This window comes from Microcaecilia unicolor, chromosome 3 (genome assembly GCF_901765095.1).
Source record: "Microcaecilia unicolor chromosome 3, aMicUni1.1, whole genome shotgun sequence".
NCBI classification, from domain to species: Eukaryota; Metazoa; Chordata; class Amphibia; order Gymnophiona; family Siphonopidae; genus Microcaecilia; species Microcaecilia unicolor.
In genome coordinates, this window is record NC_044033.1 from 242,698,831 (window position 1) to 242,711,535 (window position 12,705).

General features: G+C 49.0%; 1 protein-coding gene across 1 annotated transcript in view; it reads left to right on the plus strand.

Moving 5' to 3' along the window:
• Window positions 1–424: 424 nt before the first annotated feature.
• Window positions 425–12,705, plus strand: part of LOC115466410 (zinc finger protein OZF-like) — a 40,749-nt gene continuing 28,468 nt past the window's right edge. The window contains exons 1-2 of the mRNA XM_030197614.1: window positions 425–460; window positions 615–728. Coding sequence (XP_030053474.1) covers window positions 677–728 — 52 coding nt within the window. The 5' untranslated portion in view covers window positions 425–460; window positions 615–676. The remainder of the gene's footprint in view (window positions 461–614; window positions 729–12,705) is intronic.

Consider the following 12,705-nt stretch of genomic DNA (forward strand, 5'->3'; position numbering starts at 1 on the left):
TTGCCATAGACGTTTTCTTCTTGTCCATGAAGGTCCCCAGCACAGTAAACAAAAGTTGTTATGAACAGTTGTTTTGGCTCTGTACAGGCCTTGATGTGTCACAGTATGCTTGAGGCCTGTTACAGGAACAAGCCTTAGCATGGAAACTGACATGGCCTAAGTCTGTGAAAAGTCAGGTTCATAATGTAGAAAATTGTTTCACTGTAGTGCTACATGCTTCCCTACAATACACACACCTCCATGCACACAATCACACATGGCTCCATCAAAAAATGAAGCAGAGGGAACCTCCCAAGAGATTCTACAAATACAATTTAAATATAATTTTCCTACTTCTTATCGACAGGTTATTCAATTGTTAATCCTGATGTTATATTCAAGATTAAAAAGGAAGATGAGAAATATTTCACTCAACCATTTGAGTGGGAGGGAAAAGAAAATCCAAATGACTCCACCAACAGTAAGTAAATGTTTTGAATTTAATGGACTTTGCATTTTTAGATTACAAGAGGTGGGGACATTAACATCAAATATTTGGACACTTAAAATCAGTTTCCTAATTTAATATTATCAGCTACTTTGTGAACCCTTGTAAATGTGTTTTCTCATCACAGGCCTCCCATTTGTAACTTCTGTGTTCTCACTAAGTATTAAACAAGAGGATGATCTCCCCTTCATGGAAAATCCTGAATCACAGATGTCTGAACAGACTCATCCTTCTATAACAAGTAAGTATAAAATTCTTCCTACATATCTTTACTAAAGTCAGCTGGGACCATTCAGGAATTCCACGCTGGTGGAATAAATGGCTGTCATCTCCTCTTCTCCTCCCTATGTCTATTTCCCTACTTTGGACAGATTAAACTGCCTGTGGAGATGGAGGAGGCACTGATGGAGGTGGGTATCCCAGGGGTAGGATCAAGTCTGCAAAACCCTTCATCCTAGAGTGTCTTGGGGTTGAGAAAGGGCTTCTGAAGGTGGAGGTTTCTGTACTGTTGTGGAGGAACATGACTGATTGACCTGGTGCAGTTTGACTAAGGCATGGATATTTTGTATTGCTCATAGGTTAATGCAAATCACAGTACATAATGCAGTTTATCATAATGATGCCATTCCCAGTTCCAAAATGGCGGCTGCAGCCTCCCGCAACAGTCTCATGAGGGTGCCACAGGAAGTCACAGCTGTCATTTTCTTTTTTTTGTAACTTTATATTAATTTTCAAGCAAAATAACTGGCAGCATCTCATAACAGAAAAAATTAAGAACAATCTAGGTACCGGAAGATTGGAGGTTAGCCAATGTAACGCCCATTTTTAAAAAAGGTTCCAGGGGAGATCCGGGAAATTATAGACCGGTGAGTCTGATGTCGATGCCGGAGAAAATGGTAGAGGCTATTATTAAAAACAAAATTACAGAGCACATCCGAGGACATGGATTACTGAGACCGAGTCAGCACGGCTTTTGTGTGGGAAATCTTGCCTGACCAATTTACTTCAATTCTTTGAAGGAGTAAACGAACATATGGACAAAGGGGAGTCGGTTGATATTGTGTGTCTGGATTTTCAAAAGGTGTTTGACAAGATACCTCATGAAAGGCTACAGAGGAAATTGGAGGGTCATGGGATAGGAGGAAAAGTCCTATTGTGGATTAAAAACTGGTTGAAGGATATGAAACAGAGAGAGTGGGGTTAAATGAGCAGTATTCACAATGGAGAAGGGTAGTTAGTGGGGTTCCTCAGGGGTCTGTGCTAGGACCGCTGCTTTTTAATATATTTATAAATGATTTAGAGATGGGAGTAACTAGCGAGGTAATTACATTTGCTGATGACACAAAGTTATTCAAAGTCGTTAACTCGCTACAGGATTGTGAAAAATTACAGAAGGACCTTACGAGACTGGGAGACTAGGCGGCTAAATGGCAGATGACGTTTAATGTGAGCAAGTGCAAGGTGATGCATGTGGGAAAAAAGAACCCAAATTATAGCTACGTCATGCAAGGTTCCACGTTAGGAGTTACGGACCAAGAAAGGGATTCCGGGTGTCGTCGTCGATAATACACTGAAACCTTCTGCTCAGTGTGCTGCTGCGGCTCGGAAAGCAAATAGAATGTTGGGTATTATTAGGAAAGGTATGGAAAACAGATGTGAGGATGTTATAATGCCGTTATATCGCTCCATGGTGCGACCGCACCTTGAGTATTGTGTTCAATTCTGGTCGCCACATCTCAAGAAATATAGCGGAATTGGAAAAGGTGCAGCGAAGGGCGACTAAAATGATAGCGGGGATGGGACGACTTCCCTATGAAGAAAGACTAAGGAGGCTAGGGCTTTTCAGCTTGGAGAAGAGACAGCTGAGGTGAGACATGATAGAGGTATATAAAATAATGAGTGGAGTGGAACAGGTGGATGTGAAGAGTCTGTTCATGCTTTCCAAAAATACTAGGACTAGGGGGCATACGATGAAACTACAGTGTAGTAAATTTAAAACAAATCGGAGAAACTTTTTCTTCACCCAACGCATAATTAAACTCTGGAATTCGTTGCCGGAGAGCGTGATGAAGGCGGTTAGCTTGGCAGAGTTTAAAAAGGGGTTAGACGGTTTCCTAAAGGACAAGTCCATAAACCGCTACTAAATGGACTTGGGAAAAATCCACAATTCCGGGAATAACATGTATAGAATGTTTGTACGTTTGGGAAGCTTGCCAGTTGCCCTTGGCCTGGATTGGCCGCTGTTGTAGACAATGCTGGGCTCGATAGACCCTTGGTCTTTTCCCAGTGTGGCATTACTTATGTACTTATGTTCTTATGTACATTTTGTACGTAACAAACTGCCACCTTCCAATAATGAAAAACTAAAAATAGAACCTCCCATCCCTTATCTCTCCCACTTCCCTCCCCAAAACTCAAAGAATGTCCTTCCAACTGGAGAAATCTTCCCCACATTTCTTGATAATATTTCCATTTATTAGATTTTAAGACAGTCAATCTTTATTGCTCGCATATATTACATGGTCTTTTTTTAACCCACTCTTTGGTTGTATGCCAGTGTGAGGCAATCAGCTACCGAGCTGCTTTAAAAATTAACGACATTAATTTATCCATAGCTCCTGTTATCCCTTTCATTCTCCGAGGACAAGCAGGCTGCTTGTTCTCACGACTGGGTGACATCCGCGGCAGCCCCCACCAACCGGAAAAAAGGCTTCGCGGGACGGTCGGGACGCAGGGCACGCCCACCGCGCATGCGCGGCCGTCTTCCCGCCCGTGCGCGACCGCTCCCGCCAGTTCCTTTTTTTCCGCACCTGGAGAGAGTCGTGCTTTGCCGCTCTCTCTACTTCAGCCGCCGGATTCTTGCGATCGCGTATACGCGGATCGCGCTTCGTTAATTTAAATTTATTTTCCTTTTATTTTCTCTCTTCAAAAAAAAAAAAAAAAACAAAGAGAGACCCTGCGCGTGTGGAGCACGCGCTCCCCTTCTTTTCCCTCGCTTCCAGCGGGGACGCTGCGTGGCGGCCTAGTGGCCGCACGGTCGTTTTCTTTTTTCGTGGTGTGATTTTAGCCACCATTGCCGATTTTGACTTCGCCGACGCGATTTTTCCGTCGATGTCCTCAAAGGTCCCGAGTGGATTTAAAAAGTGTGGTCGCTGCGGCCGGCCGATCTCGCAGACCGTCACCCACGCTTGGTGCCTCCAGTGCCTCGGGCCGGAGCACAATCTCAAGTCGTGTTCTTTGTGTCTCAGTCTCCGGAAACGGACTCAGGTTGCGAGGCAAGTTCTGCGGGACCGTCTTTTTGGAACTTGCGCCGGCCCCTCGACGTCGACCTCGACGGCATCGGTATCGACGCCCGGCCCTTCGGTACCGGTATCGATGCCCGAGACATCGGCACCGATGGCAGCGACCCCAGGAGAACAGGTCCCGTCGGCCCGCCGGTCCTCCGGTGAGAGTGGGGGTGAGAGGCCGCGTGGGCAGTCGGCCCCGGTCACGCCCTCAGCTCGTGGCCCACGGGACCGAACCCTGTCTGACCCGGTACCTCGAGACCGAGGGGGATCGACCTCCTCCTCCTCCATGCCCTCCGGCGCCAGTGACGTGCATCGGAAGAAGGATAAGAAGCGTCGTCACCGGTCGCCTTCGGTGCATCCCGAAGAGGAGGCGACGCCGAAGCGTCATCATCGTGAGGAGAGGTCTCCGTCGGTTGTGGAGGTACCGACGCGTCGGGGTTCCGGCACCTCGGTGCCGTCTCCTGGCCCCCAGCAGCTTCCGGCACCGACACCCTTGCCGGCCCCACCGCCTTTCCCGGCAGCGGGCCTGGACGAGTGCCTCAGAGCCATCCTTCCGGGGATCCTGGAAGGGCTGATGCGCCAGGCTGTGCCGGCGCCGGGGGTGCTTGCGCCCCCGGCGCCGATGACTGTGGCGCCGGCGAGCTCTAGCCCGGTGCCGGGGCTGTCGACACCGCCGCCGCTTGCGGTGCCGGTCTCGACCGCCACGCAGGTGGAGTCCCCGTCGACGTCGATGGAGGGAGCTCCGTCCCCGCCGGCGCGGGAGTCCACCGCTCGACGACACCGAGACCTCGGTGCCTCGACGTCGAGCCGGGCCCGGTACCGGACTCAGCTACATGAGCTAATGTCCGATACCGAGGATGAGGACTCGTGGGGGGAAGAGGAGGACCCGAGATATTTCTCCTCAGAGGAGTCTACGGGCCTTCCCTCGGACCCCACGCCTTCACCGGAGAGGAAGCTCTCACCTCCTGAGAGTCTCTCCTTTGCCTCCTTTGTGCGGGATATGTCTATTAGCATTCCCTTCCCCGTGGTCTCTGTGGAAGAGCCGAGGGCCGAGATGCTCGAGGTCCTCGACTATCCATCACCACCTAGAGAGTCCTCCACGGTGCCGCTGCACAATGTCCTGAAGGAGACGCTGCTCCGGAACTGGGTGAGACCGTTAACTAACCCCACCATTCCCAAGAAAGCAGAGTCCCAGTACAGGATCCACTCTGACCCAGAGCTCATGCGGCCCCAATTGCCCCATGATTCAGCGGTCGTGGATTCTGCTCTCAAGAGGGCACGGAGTTCGAGGGATACCGCCTCGGCGCCCCCGGGGCGGGAGTCTCGCACTCTGGACTCGTTTGGGAGGAAGGCCTACCAATCCTCCATGCTCGTGACCCGCATCCAGTCATACCTGCTCTATATGAGCATCCACATGCGGACCAATGTGCAACAGCTGGCGGACCTGGTCGATAAGCTCCCGCCGGAGCAGTCCAGGCCTTATCAGGAGGTGGTCAGGCAGCTGAAGGCGTGCAGAAAGTTCCTGTCCAGGGGTATTTTTGACACCTGTGACGTGGCATCTCGTGCTGCGGCCCAAGGTATAGTGATGCGCAGGCTCTCATGGCTGCGCGCCTCTGACCTGGACAACCGCACCCAGCAGAGACTGGCTGACGTCCCTTGCCGGGGGGATAATATTTTCGGTGAGAAGGTCGAGCAGATGGTGGACCAACTGCATCAGCGGGAAACCGCTCTCGACAAGCTCTCCCACCGGGCGCCTTCAGCATCCACCTCCACAGGTGGACGTTTTTCCCGGGCCCGGCAGGCTGCACCCTATTCTTTTGCGAAGCGTAGGTACAACCAGCCGGCCCGAAGGCCTCGTCAGGCACAGGGACAGCCCCAGCGCGCTCGTTCTCGTCAACAGCGTGCGCCTAAGCAGCCCCCTGCGCCTCCACAGCAAAAGCCGGGGACGGGCTTTTGACTGGATCCATGGGAACATAGCCGCCCTACAAGTGTCCGTACCGGACGATCTGCCGGTCGGAGGGAGGTTAAAATTTTTTCACCAAAGGTGGCCTCTCATAACCTCCGACCAGTGGGTTCTCCAAATAGTGCGGTGCGGATACGCCCTGAATTTGGCCTCCCTGCCTCCAAATTGTCCTCCGGGAGCTCAGTCTTTCAGCTCCCATCACAAGCAGGTACTTGCAGAGGAACTCTCCGCCCTTCTCAGCGCCAATGCGGTCGAGCCCGTACCACCCGGGCAGGAAGGGCAGGGATTCTATTCCAGGTACTTCCTTGTGGAAAAGAAAACAGGGGGGATGCGTCCCATCCTAGACCTGAGAGGCCTGAACAAATTCCTGGTCAAAGAAAAGTTCAGGATGCTTTCCTTGGGCACCCTTCTGCCAATGATTCAGAAAAACGATTGGCTATGTTCCCTGGATTTAAAGGACGCATATACTCACATACCGATACTGCCAGCTCACAGACAGTATCTCAGATTCCGCCTGGGCGCACGGCACTTTCAGTATTGTGTGCTGCCCTTTGGGCTCGCCTCTGCCCCACGAGTGTTTACCAAGTGCCTCGTGGTGGTAGCGGCCTACCTACGCAAGCTGGGAGTGCACGTGTTCCCATATCTCGACGATTGGCTGGTCAAGAACACCTCGGAGGCAGGAGCCCTCCGGTCCATGCAGTGCACTATTCAACTTCTGGAGCTGCTGGGGTTTGTGATAAATTACCCAAAGTCCCATCTCCAGCCAACTCAATCTCTGGAATTCATAGGAGCGCTGCTGAATTCCCAGACGGCTCAGGCCTACCTTCCCGAAGCGAGGGCCACCAATCTCTTGGCCCTGGCTTCGCAGACCAGAGCGTCCCAGCAGATCACAGCTCGGCAGATGTTGAGACTTCTGGGTCATATGGCCTCCACAGTTCATGTGACTCCCATGGCTCGTCTTCACATGAGATCTGCTCAATGGACCCTAGCTTCCCAGTGGTTCCAAGCCACCGGGAACCTAGAAGATGTCATCCGCCTCTCCACCAGTTGCCGCACTTCACTGCTCTGGTGGACCATACGGACCAATTTGACCCTGGGACATCCATTCCAAATTCCGCAGCCCGCGAAAGTGCTGACGACGGATGCATCTCGCCTGGGGTGGGGAGCCCATGTCGATGGGCTTCACACCCAGGGTCTGTGGTCCCTCCAGAAAAAGGATCTGCAGATCAACCTCCTGGAGCTCCGAGCGATCTGGAACGCACTGAAGGCTTTCAGAGATCGGCTGTCCTGCCAAATTATCCAAATTCGGACAGACAATCAGGTTGCAATGTATTACGTCAACAAGCAGGGGGGCACCGGATCTCGCCCCCTGTGCCAGGAGGCCGTCGGGATGTGGCGTTGGGCGTGTCGGTTCGGCATGCTCCTCCAAGCCACGTACCTGGCAGGCGTAAACAACAGTCTGGCCGACAGACTGAGCAGAGTCATGCAACCGCACGAGTGGTCGCTCCATGCCAGAGTGGTACGCAAGATCTTCCGAGCGTGGGGCACCCCCTCGGTGGACCTTTTCGCCTCTCAGACCAACCACAAGCTGCCTCTGTTCTGTTCCAGACTTCAGGCACACGGCAGGCTAGCGTCAGATGCCTTTCTCCTTCATTGGGGGACCGGCCTCCTGTATGCTTATCCTCCCATACCTTTGGTGGGGAAGACCTTACTGAAGCTCAAGCAAGACCGCGGCACCATGATTCTGATAGCGCCCTTTTGGCCCCGTCAGATCTGGTTCCCTCTTCTTCTGGAGTTGTCCTCAGAAGAACCGTGGAGATTGGAGTGTTTTCCGACTCTCATTTCGCAGAACGACGGAGCGTTGCTGCACCCCAACCTTCAGTCTCTGGCTCTCACGGCCTGGATGTTGAGGGCGTAGACTTCACGCGTTGGGTCTGTCTGAGGGTGTCTCCCGGGTCTTACTTGCCTCTAGGAAGGATTCCACTAAAAAGAGTTACTTTTTCAAGTGGAGGAGGTTTGTCGTGTGGTGTGAGAGCAAGGCCCTAGAACCTCGTTCTTGCCCTGCACAGAACCTGCTTGAATACCTTCTGCACTTATCAGAGTCTGGCCTCAAGACCAACTCAGTAAGGAATCACCTTAGTGCGATTAGTGCTTACCATTATCGTGTGGAAGGTAAAGCCATCTCTGGAGAGCCTTTAGTCGTTCGATTCATGAGAGGCTTGCTTTTGTCAAAGCCCCCTATCAAGCCTCCTACTGTGTCATGGGATCTCAACGTCGTCCTCACCCAGCTGATGAAACCTCCTTTTGAGCCACTGAATACCTGCCATCTGAAGTACTTGACCTGGAAGGTCATTTTCTTGGTGGCAGTTACTTCAGCTCGTAGGGTCAGTGAGCTTCAAGCCCTGGTAGCTCATGCTCCATATACCAAATTTCATCACAACAGAGTAGTGCTCCGCACCCACCCAAAGTTCCTGCCGAAGGTGGTGTCGGAGTTCCATCTTAACCAGTCAATTGTCTTGCCAACATTCTTCCCCAGGCCGCATGCCCGCCCTGCTGAACGTCAGTTGCACACATTGGACTGCAAGAGAGCATTGGCCTTCTACTTGGAGCGGACACAGCCCAACAGACAGTCCGCCCAATTGTTTATTTCTTTCGACCCTAACAGGCTAGGGGTCGCTGTCGGGAAACGCACCATCTCTAATTGGCTAGCAGATTGCATTTCCTTCACTTACGCCCAGGCTGGGCTGACTCTTGAGGGTCATGTCACGGCTCATAGTGTCAGAGCCATGGCAGCGTCGGTGGCCCACTTGAAGTCAGCCACTATTGAAGAGATCTGCAAGGCTGCGACGTGGTCATCTGTCCACACATTCACATCTCATTACTGCCTCCAGCAGGATACCCGACGCGACAGTCGGTTCGGGCAGTCGGTGCTGCAGAATCTGTTTGGGGTGTAAATCCAACTCCACCCTCCAGGACCCGAATTTATTCTGGTCAGGCTGCACTCTCAGTTAGTTGTTCTTCGTAGGTCAATTTCTGTTGTACCCTCGCCGTTGCGAGGTTCAATTGACCTGGGTTCTTGTTTTGAGTGAGCCTGAGAGCTAGGGATACCCCAGTCGTGAGAACAAGCAGCCTGCTTGTCCTCGGAGAAAGGGTATGATACATACCTGTAGCAGTTGTTCTCCGAGGACAGCAGGCTGATTGTTCTCACCTACCCTCCCTCCTCCCCTTTGGAGTTGTGTGTTTCATCTTTTGCTAGTTATTCAACTGGCGGGAGCGGTCGCGCACGGGCGGGAAGACGGCCGCGCATGCGCGGTGGGCGTGCCCTGCGTCCCGACCGTCCCGCGAAGCCTTTTTTCCGGTTTGTGGGGGCTGCCGCGGACGTCACCCAGTCGTGAGAACAATCAGCCTGCTGTCCTCGGAGAACAACTGCTACAGGTATGTATCATACCCTTTCTCCCACTTAGTAGGGCATTTTCCCTAGTACACGGTATATGAGTCTCAAGTAACTGTTGACCATACACAAATAATTCTTTCCATAATTTCTGGACCATAGGACATTCCCACCAGATGTGAGTATATGTTCCCCTCTGGCTACACCTTCTCCAACATAAACCATCCTCTTTCCTCATAATGGCTCGCAGTCTAGATGGAGAGTAATGCCATCTCACCAGTACCTAAAGACCATTCTCAATAATCTGAGGTGCATATGACAATTTATAAGATTGTAATGAGATTTTTCCATTCCTCCTCAGAAAACTCTCTAGATCCCTCTCCCATACCCCCTGTAGCTAGTCTTCCATTTATCTAAGGTGTTGAGGAGCCCATAAACAAAAGATATATAACCCCTACCAACTTGTTGATCCACTAAACTTTCAAAGCCGACTTAAAGCCTCCACCCCTGCTATAAGTTGTTCTACCTGAATGAAATGTTTAACTTGAAATTAAGGGAATACATCTGTAGCTGCCAGTTGGTAGCGAACTTGTAACACTCCAAAATGTAGAATTTGGCCATCTTCTATAAATTGACCAAAATAGAGAAGACCATGTCTTTTCCATCTTTGAAACAAGCTATTGCCACGCCCAGGTACAAACTTATCCGTATGTTCCAAAGGTTGAAAATAAGACCATGTATTATTCTTCAGTAAATAGGGACATGTCTTGAGCCATAGGCCCATAGTGGTCCTCGTAAATGGGTTTTGGAAATCTTGAAGGTCTTTGAGCCCAGGGGAGAAACTTCAGCTGAAAAATACTTGCCTCTTGTTCTTCTAGGACCCATTGTTTGGGTTGGAGTACTTGTCACTCTGCCTTAAGTTGTGGAGCTTCGTAATATTTTTCCAGATTGGATATTCTCATCCCCCCATTCCCCTTTGATTGGAACACAGCCTCTCGAACAACTCTGGATCTCTTCCTTACCCATATAAAGCAAAATATCTTTCTATGCCAACATTGAAATGTTATAGGAGGTATTTCAACAGGGAGAACTTGGAATAAATATAAACAATTAGGGAGAACCATCATTCTCACTGCCTGCATCCTTTCTATCCTGGACAGTATTAATTTATCCTAACTGGTACCAACAGTCCTCCCCTAGTTTGATACCGAAATATTTAATAGAACCAGAAACTCATTGAAAGGGAAAGCATTTCCTAAGATTCATCTCCTGCCTTTCTGAAAGGGATATATTCAAAATCTTTGTCTTAGTGAGATTAACTCTGAAGCCCAATAATCTTCCATATTCTGCCTTTATCGCCTCTAAAGAAATGATAAGTAGTAGTAGTAAAGCCATTAGGGCTTTTTCTGTACCTTGAGTCAATATCAAAAGATTATCTGCAAATAATAACACTTTATATTCCTTTCTTCCTTGTCCCTCAATTTCTAAACTTTCCTTAAGCTTTTGTGTCATAGGTTCTAGCTCCAGGGCAAACGACAGGGGCAACAGTGGGCACCTTCTGCATTCCCCAGTGTAAGACAAATGGTGAATAGTGCCCATTAACTCTGTCACATTCCAGTGGTTGGGTACATAGATTCAATATCCAGTTAATAAACCGTTCCCCAGTGCCCACCTTTTTTAGTATCCCTATCATAAATTTCCAGTCTACCCTATCAAATGCTTTTTCAGCGTCTACTGCTACTCATATCATAGGTGTCCACTCTTGATATACCTTTCAAAAGACGTTAAGTACTCTTCTAATACCATCAACTGCTTGCCTTCCAGTAATAAATCCTACCTGATCACGGTTAATTATAGTGGGCATATACCCAGATAGACGTTCCACCAATATCTGAGTCCATTATCTTGTTGTCTATGCCCAGGAGCGAGATTGGCCTATAACCTCCATATTCTGTAATGTCTTTACCAGGCTTAGGCAATACCATGATGCCAGCCAGTCTTATGTAGTATGACAGAACTTCCCCTGCTCACAATGAATTGAACAATCGAGTATGTAAAGGCGATACCAAAGGCTGAAATGTTTTGCAAAAAAGGCCTGTAAAGACATCTAGGCCCCGAGATTTGTTTTAAATTTAGTAATTAGTAGCTTCATTGCATGCCCCCTAGTCCTAGTATTTTTGGAAAGAGTAAACAAGGTGTTTTTATAGAATTAGGCTGAAAGTGTGCATTCCCACCTGTGTGGACTCAAAAAAAATAGCTTTTCAAAAAAGGGGAAAACTTTCTGTGCCTTATTTGGTCATAAGGTGCGTTTGAAGGGCTTTGCAAATCAGATTTCTTTCTCTGTTTCCCAACTGTATCTTGGATGCACACCTAACACACCAGGTTTTCAGGATGATATTGAGATAGACAAGAGGGAAGCCACTGCTTTCCCCAGGATTGGTAGCATGGAATGTTGCTACTATCTGGGATTCTGCCAGGTACTTGTCATCTGGATTGGCCACTATTGGAAGCAGGATACCGTCTGGATGGACCATTGGTCTGACCCAGTATGTCTATTCTTATTTATTTATTTATTTGTAACATTTATACCCACATCTACCTGTTCCATTTCACTCTGTATTTTATAGACCTCCATCATATCTCCCCTCAGTCATCTCTTCTCCAAGTTGAAGAGCCCTAGCTGCCTTTTCCTAATAGGGGAGTTGTCCCATTCCTTTTATCATTTTTGTCGCCTTTCTCTCTACCTTTTATTTATTTATTTATTAATTCATGACATTTATATTCCACATTATCTCAAATAGGATTCAAGTTCAGTGTGGCTCACAGTATAACAAAAGTAGAACTGACAAGCCCTTCTGATTACATAGAACAAAGTCTCTCTCTCTCTCTCTCTCTCTTATATATATATATATATATATATATATATATATATATATATATATATATATTGTAGTGAGGGAAGGCAACACACTTTTTGCTGCTGACGCTGCCTTAACCCCGACCAGGTACGCCTTTTAATTCGGAGGGGGGGGGGCGGCCAGCCGGCTTGGTGGGAGGTTGGGAGGCCTGGTGCTGGGTGGGAGGGAGGGATGTCTGCCGCTGGGAGGGAGGCCTGCCTGGTGCTGGGAGGGAGGGCGGGAGGGCAGGGGGGAGAGGAAGGTGGCTGGAGGGGAGAGGAGGGTTGCTGGACATGGATGGAGGGCAAGAAATGAAGAAGAAAGCAGGAAAGTAAAGAAATGGAAAGGAAGTCCTGGAAATGGAGTTAAGAGAACAGATAGAGAGCAGCAGAATCAGAGACTAAGACCAATATGGATAGAAAAACAAAATCACCAGACAACAAAGGTAGAAAAAATCATGTTATTTTCATTTTAGTGTTTGGAATATGTCTAATTTGAGAATTTACATCTGCTGTCTTATTTTGCACTGGGTATACTGGAGCTGTAACAACTTACAGAAATGATTTATAATGAAAAAAAACATGTTATTTTTTTCTCCTATACTAGTATAATATTTTCAATGATGTCTGTTTATATGCGCCATGGCTGGTGTAAGAGGTGTGGCTGTCATAGGGGTGGAG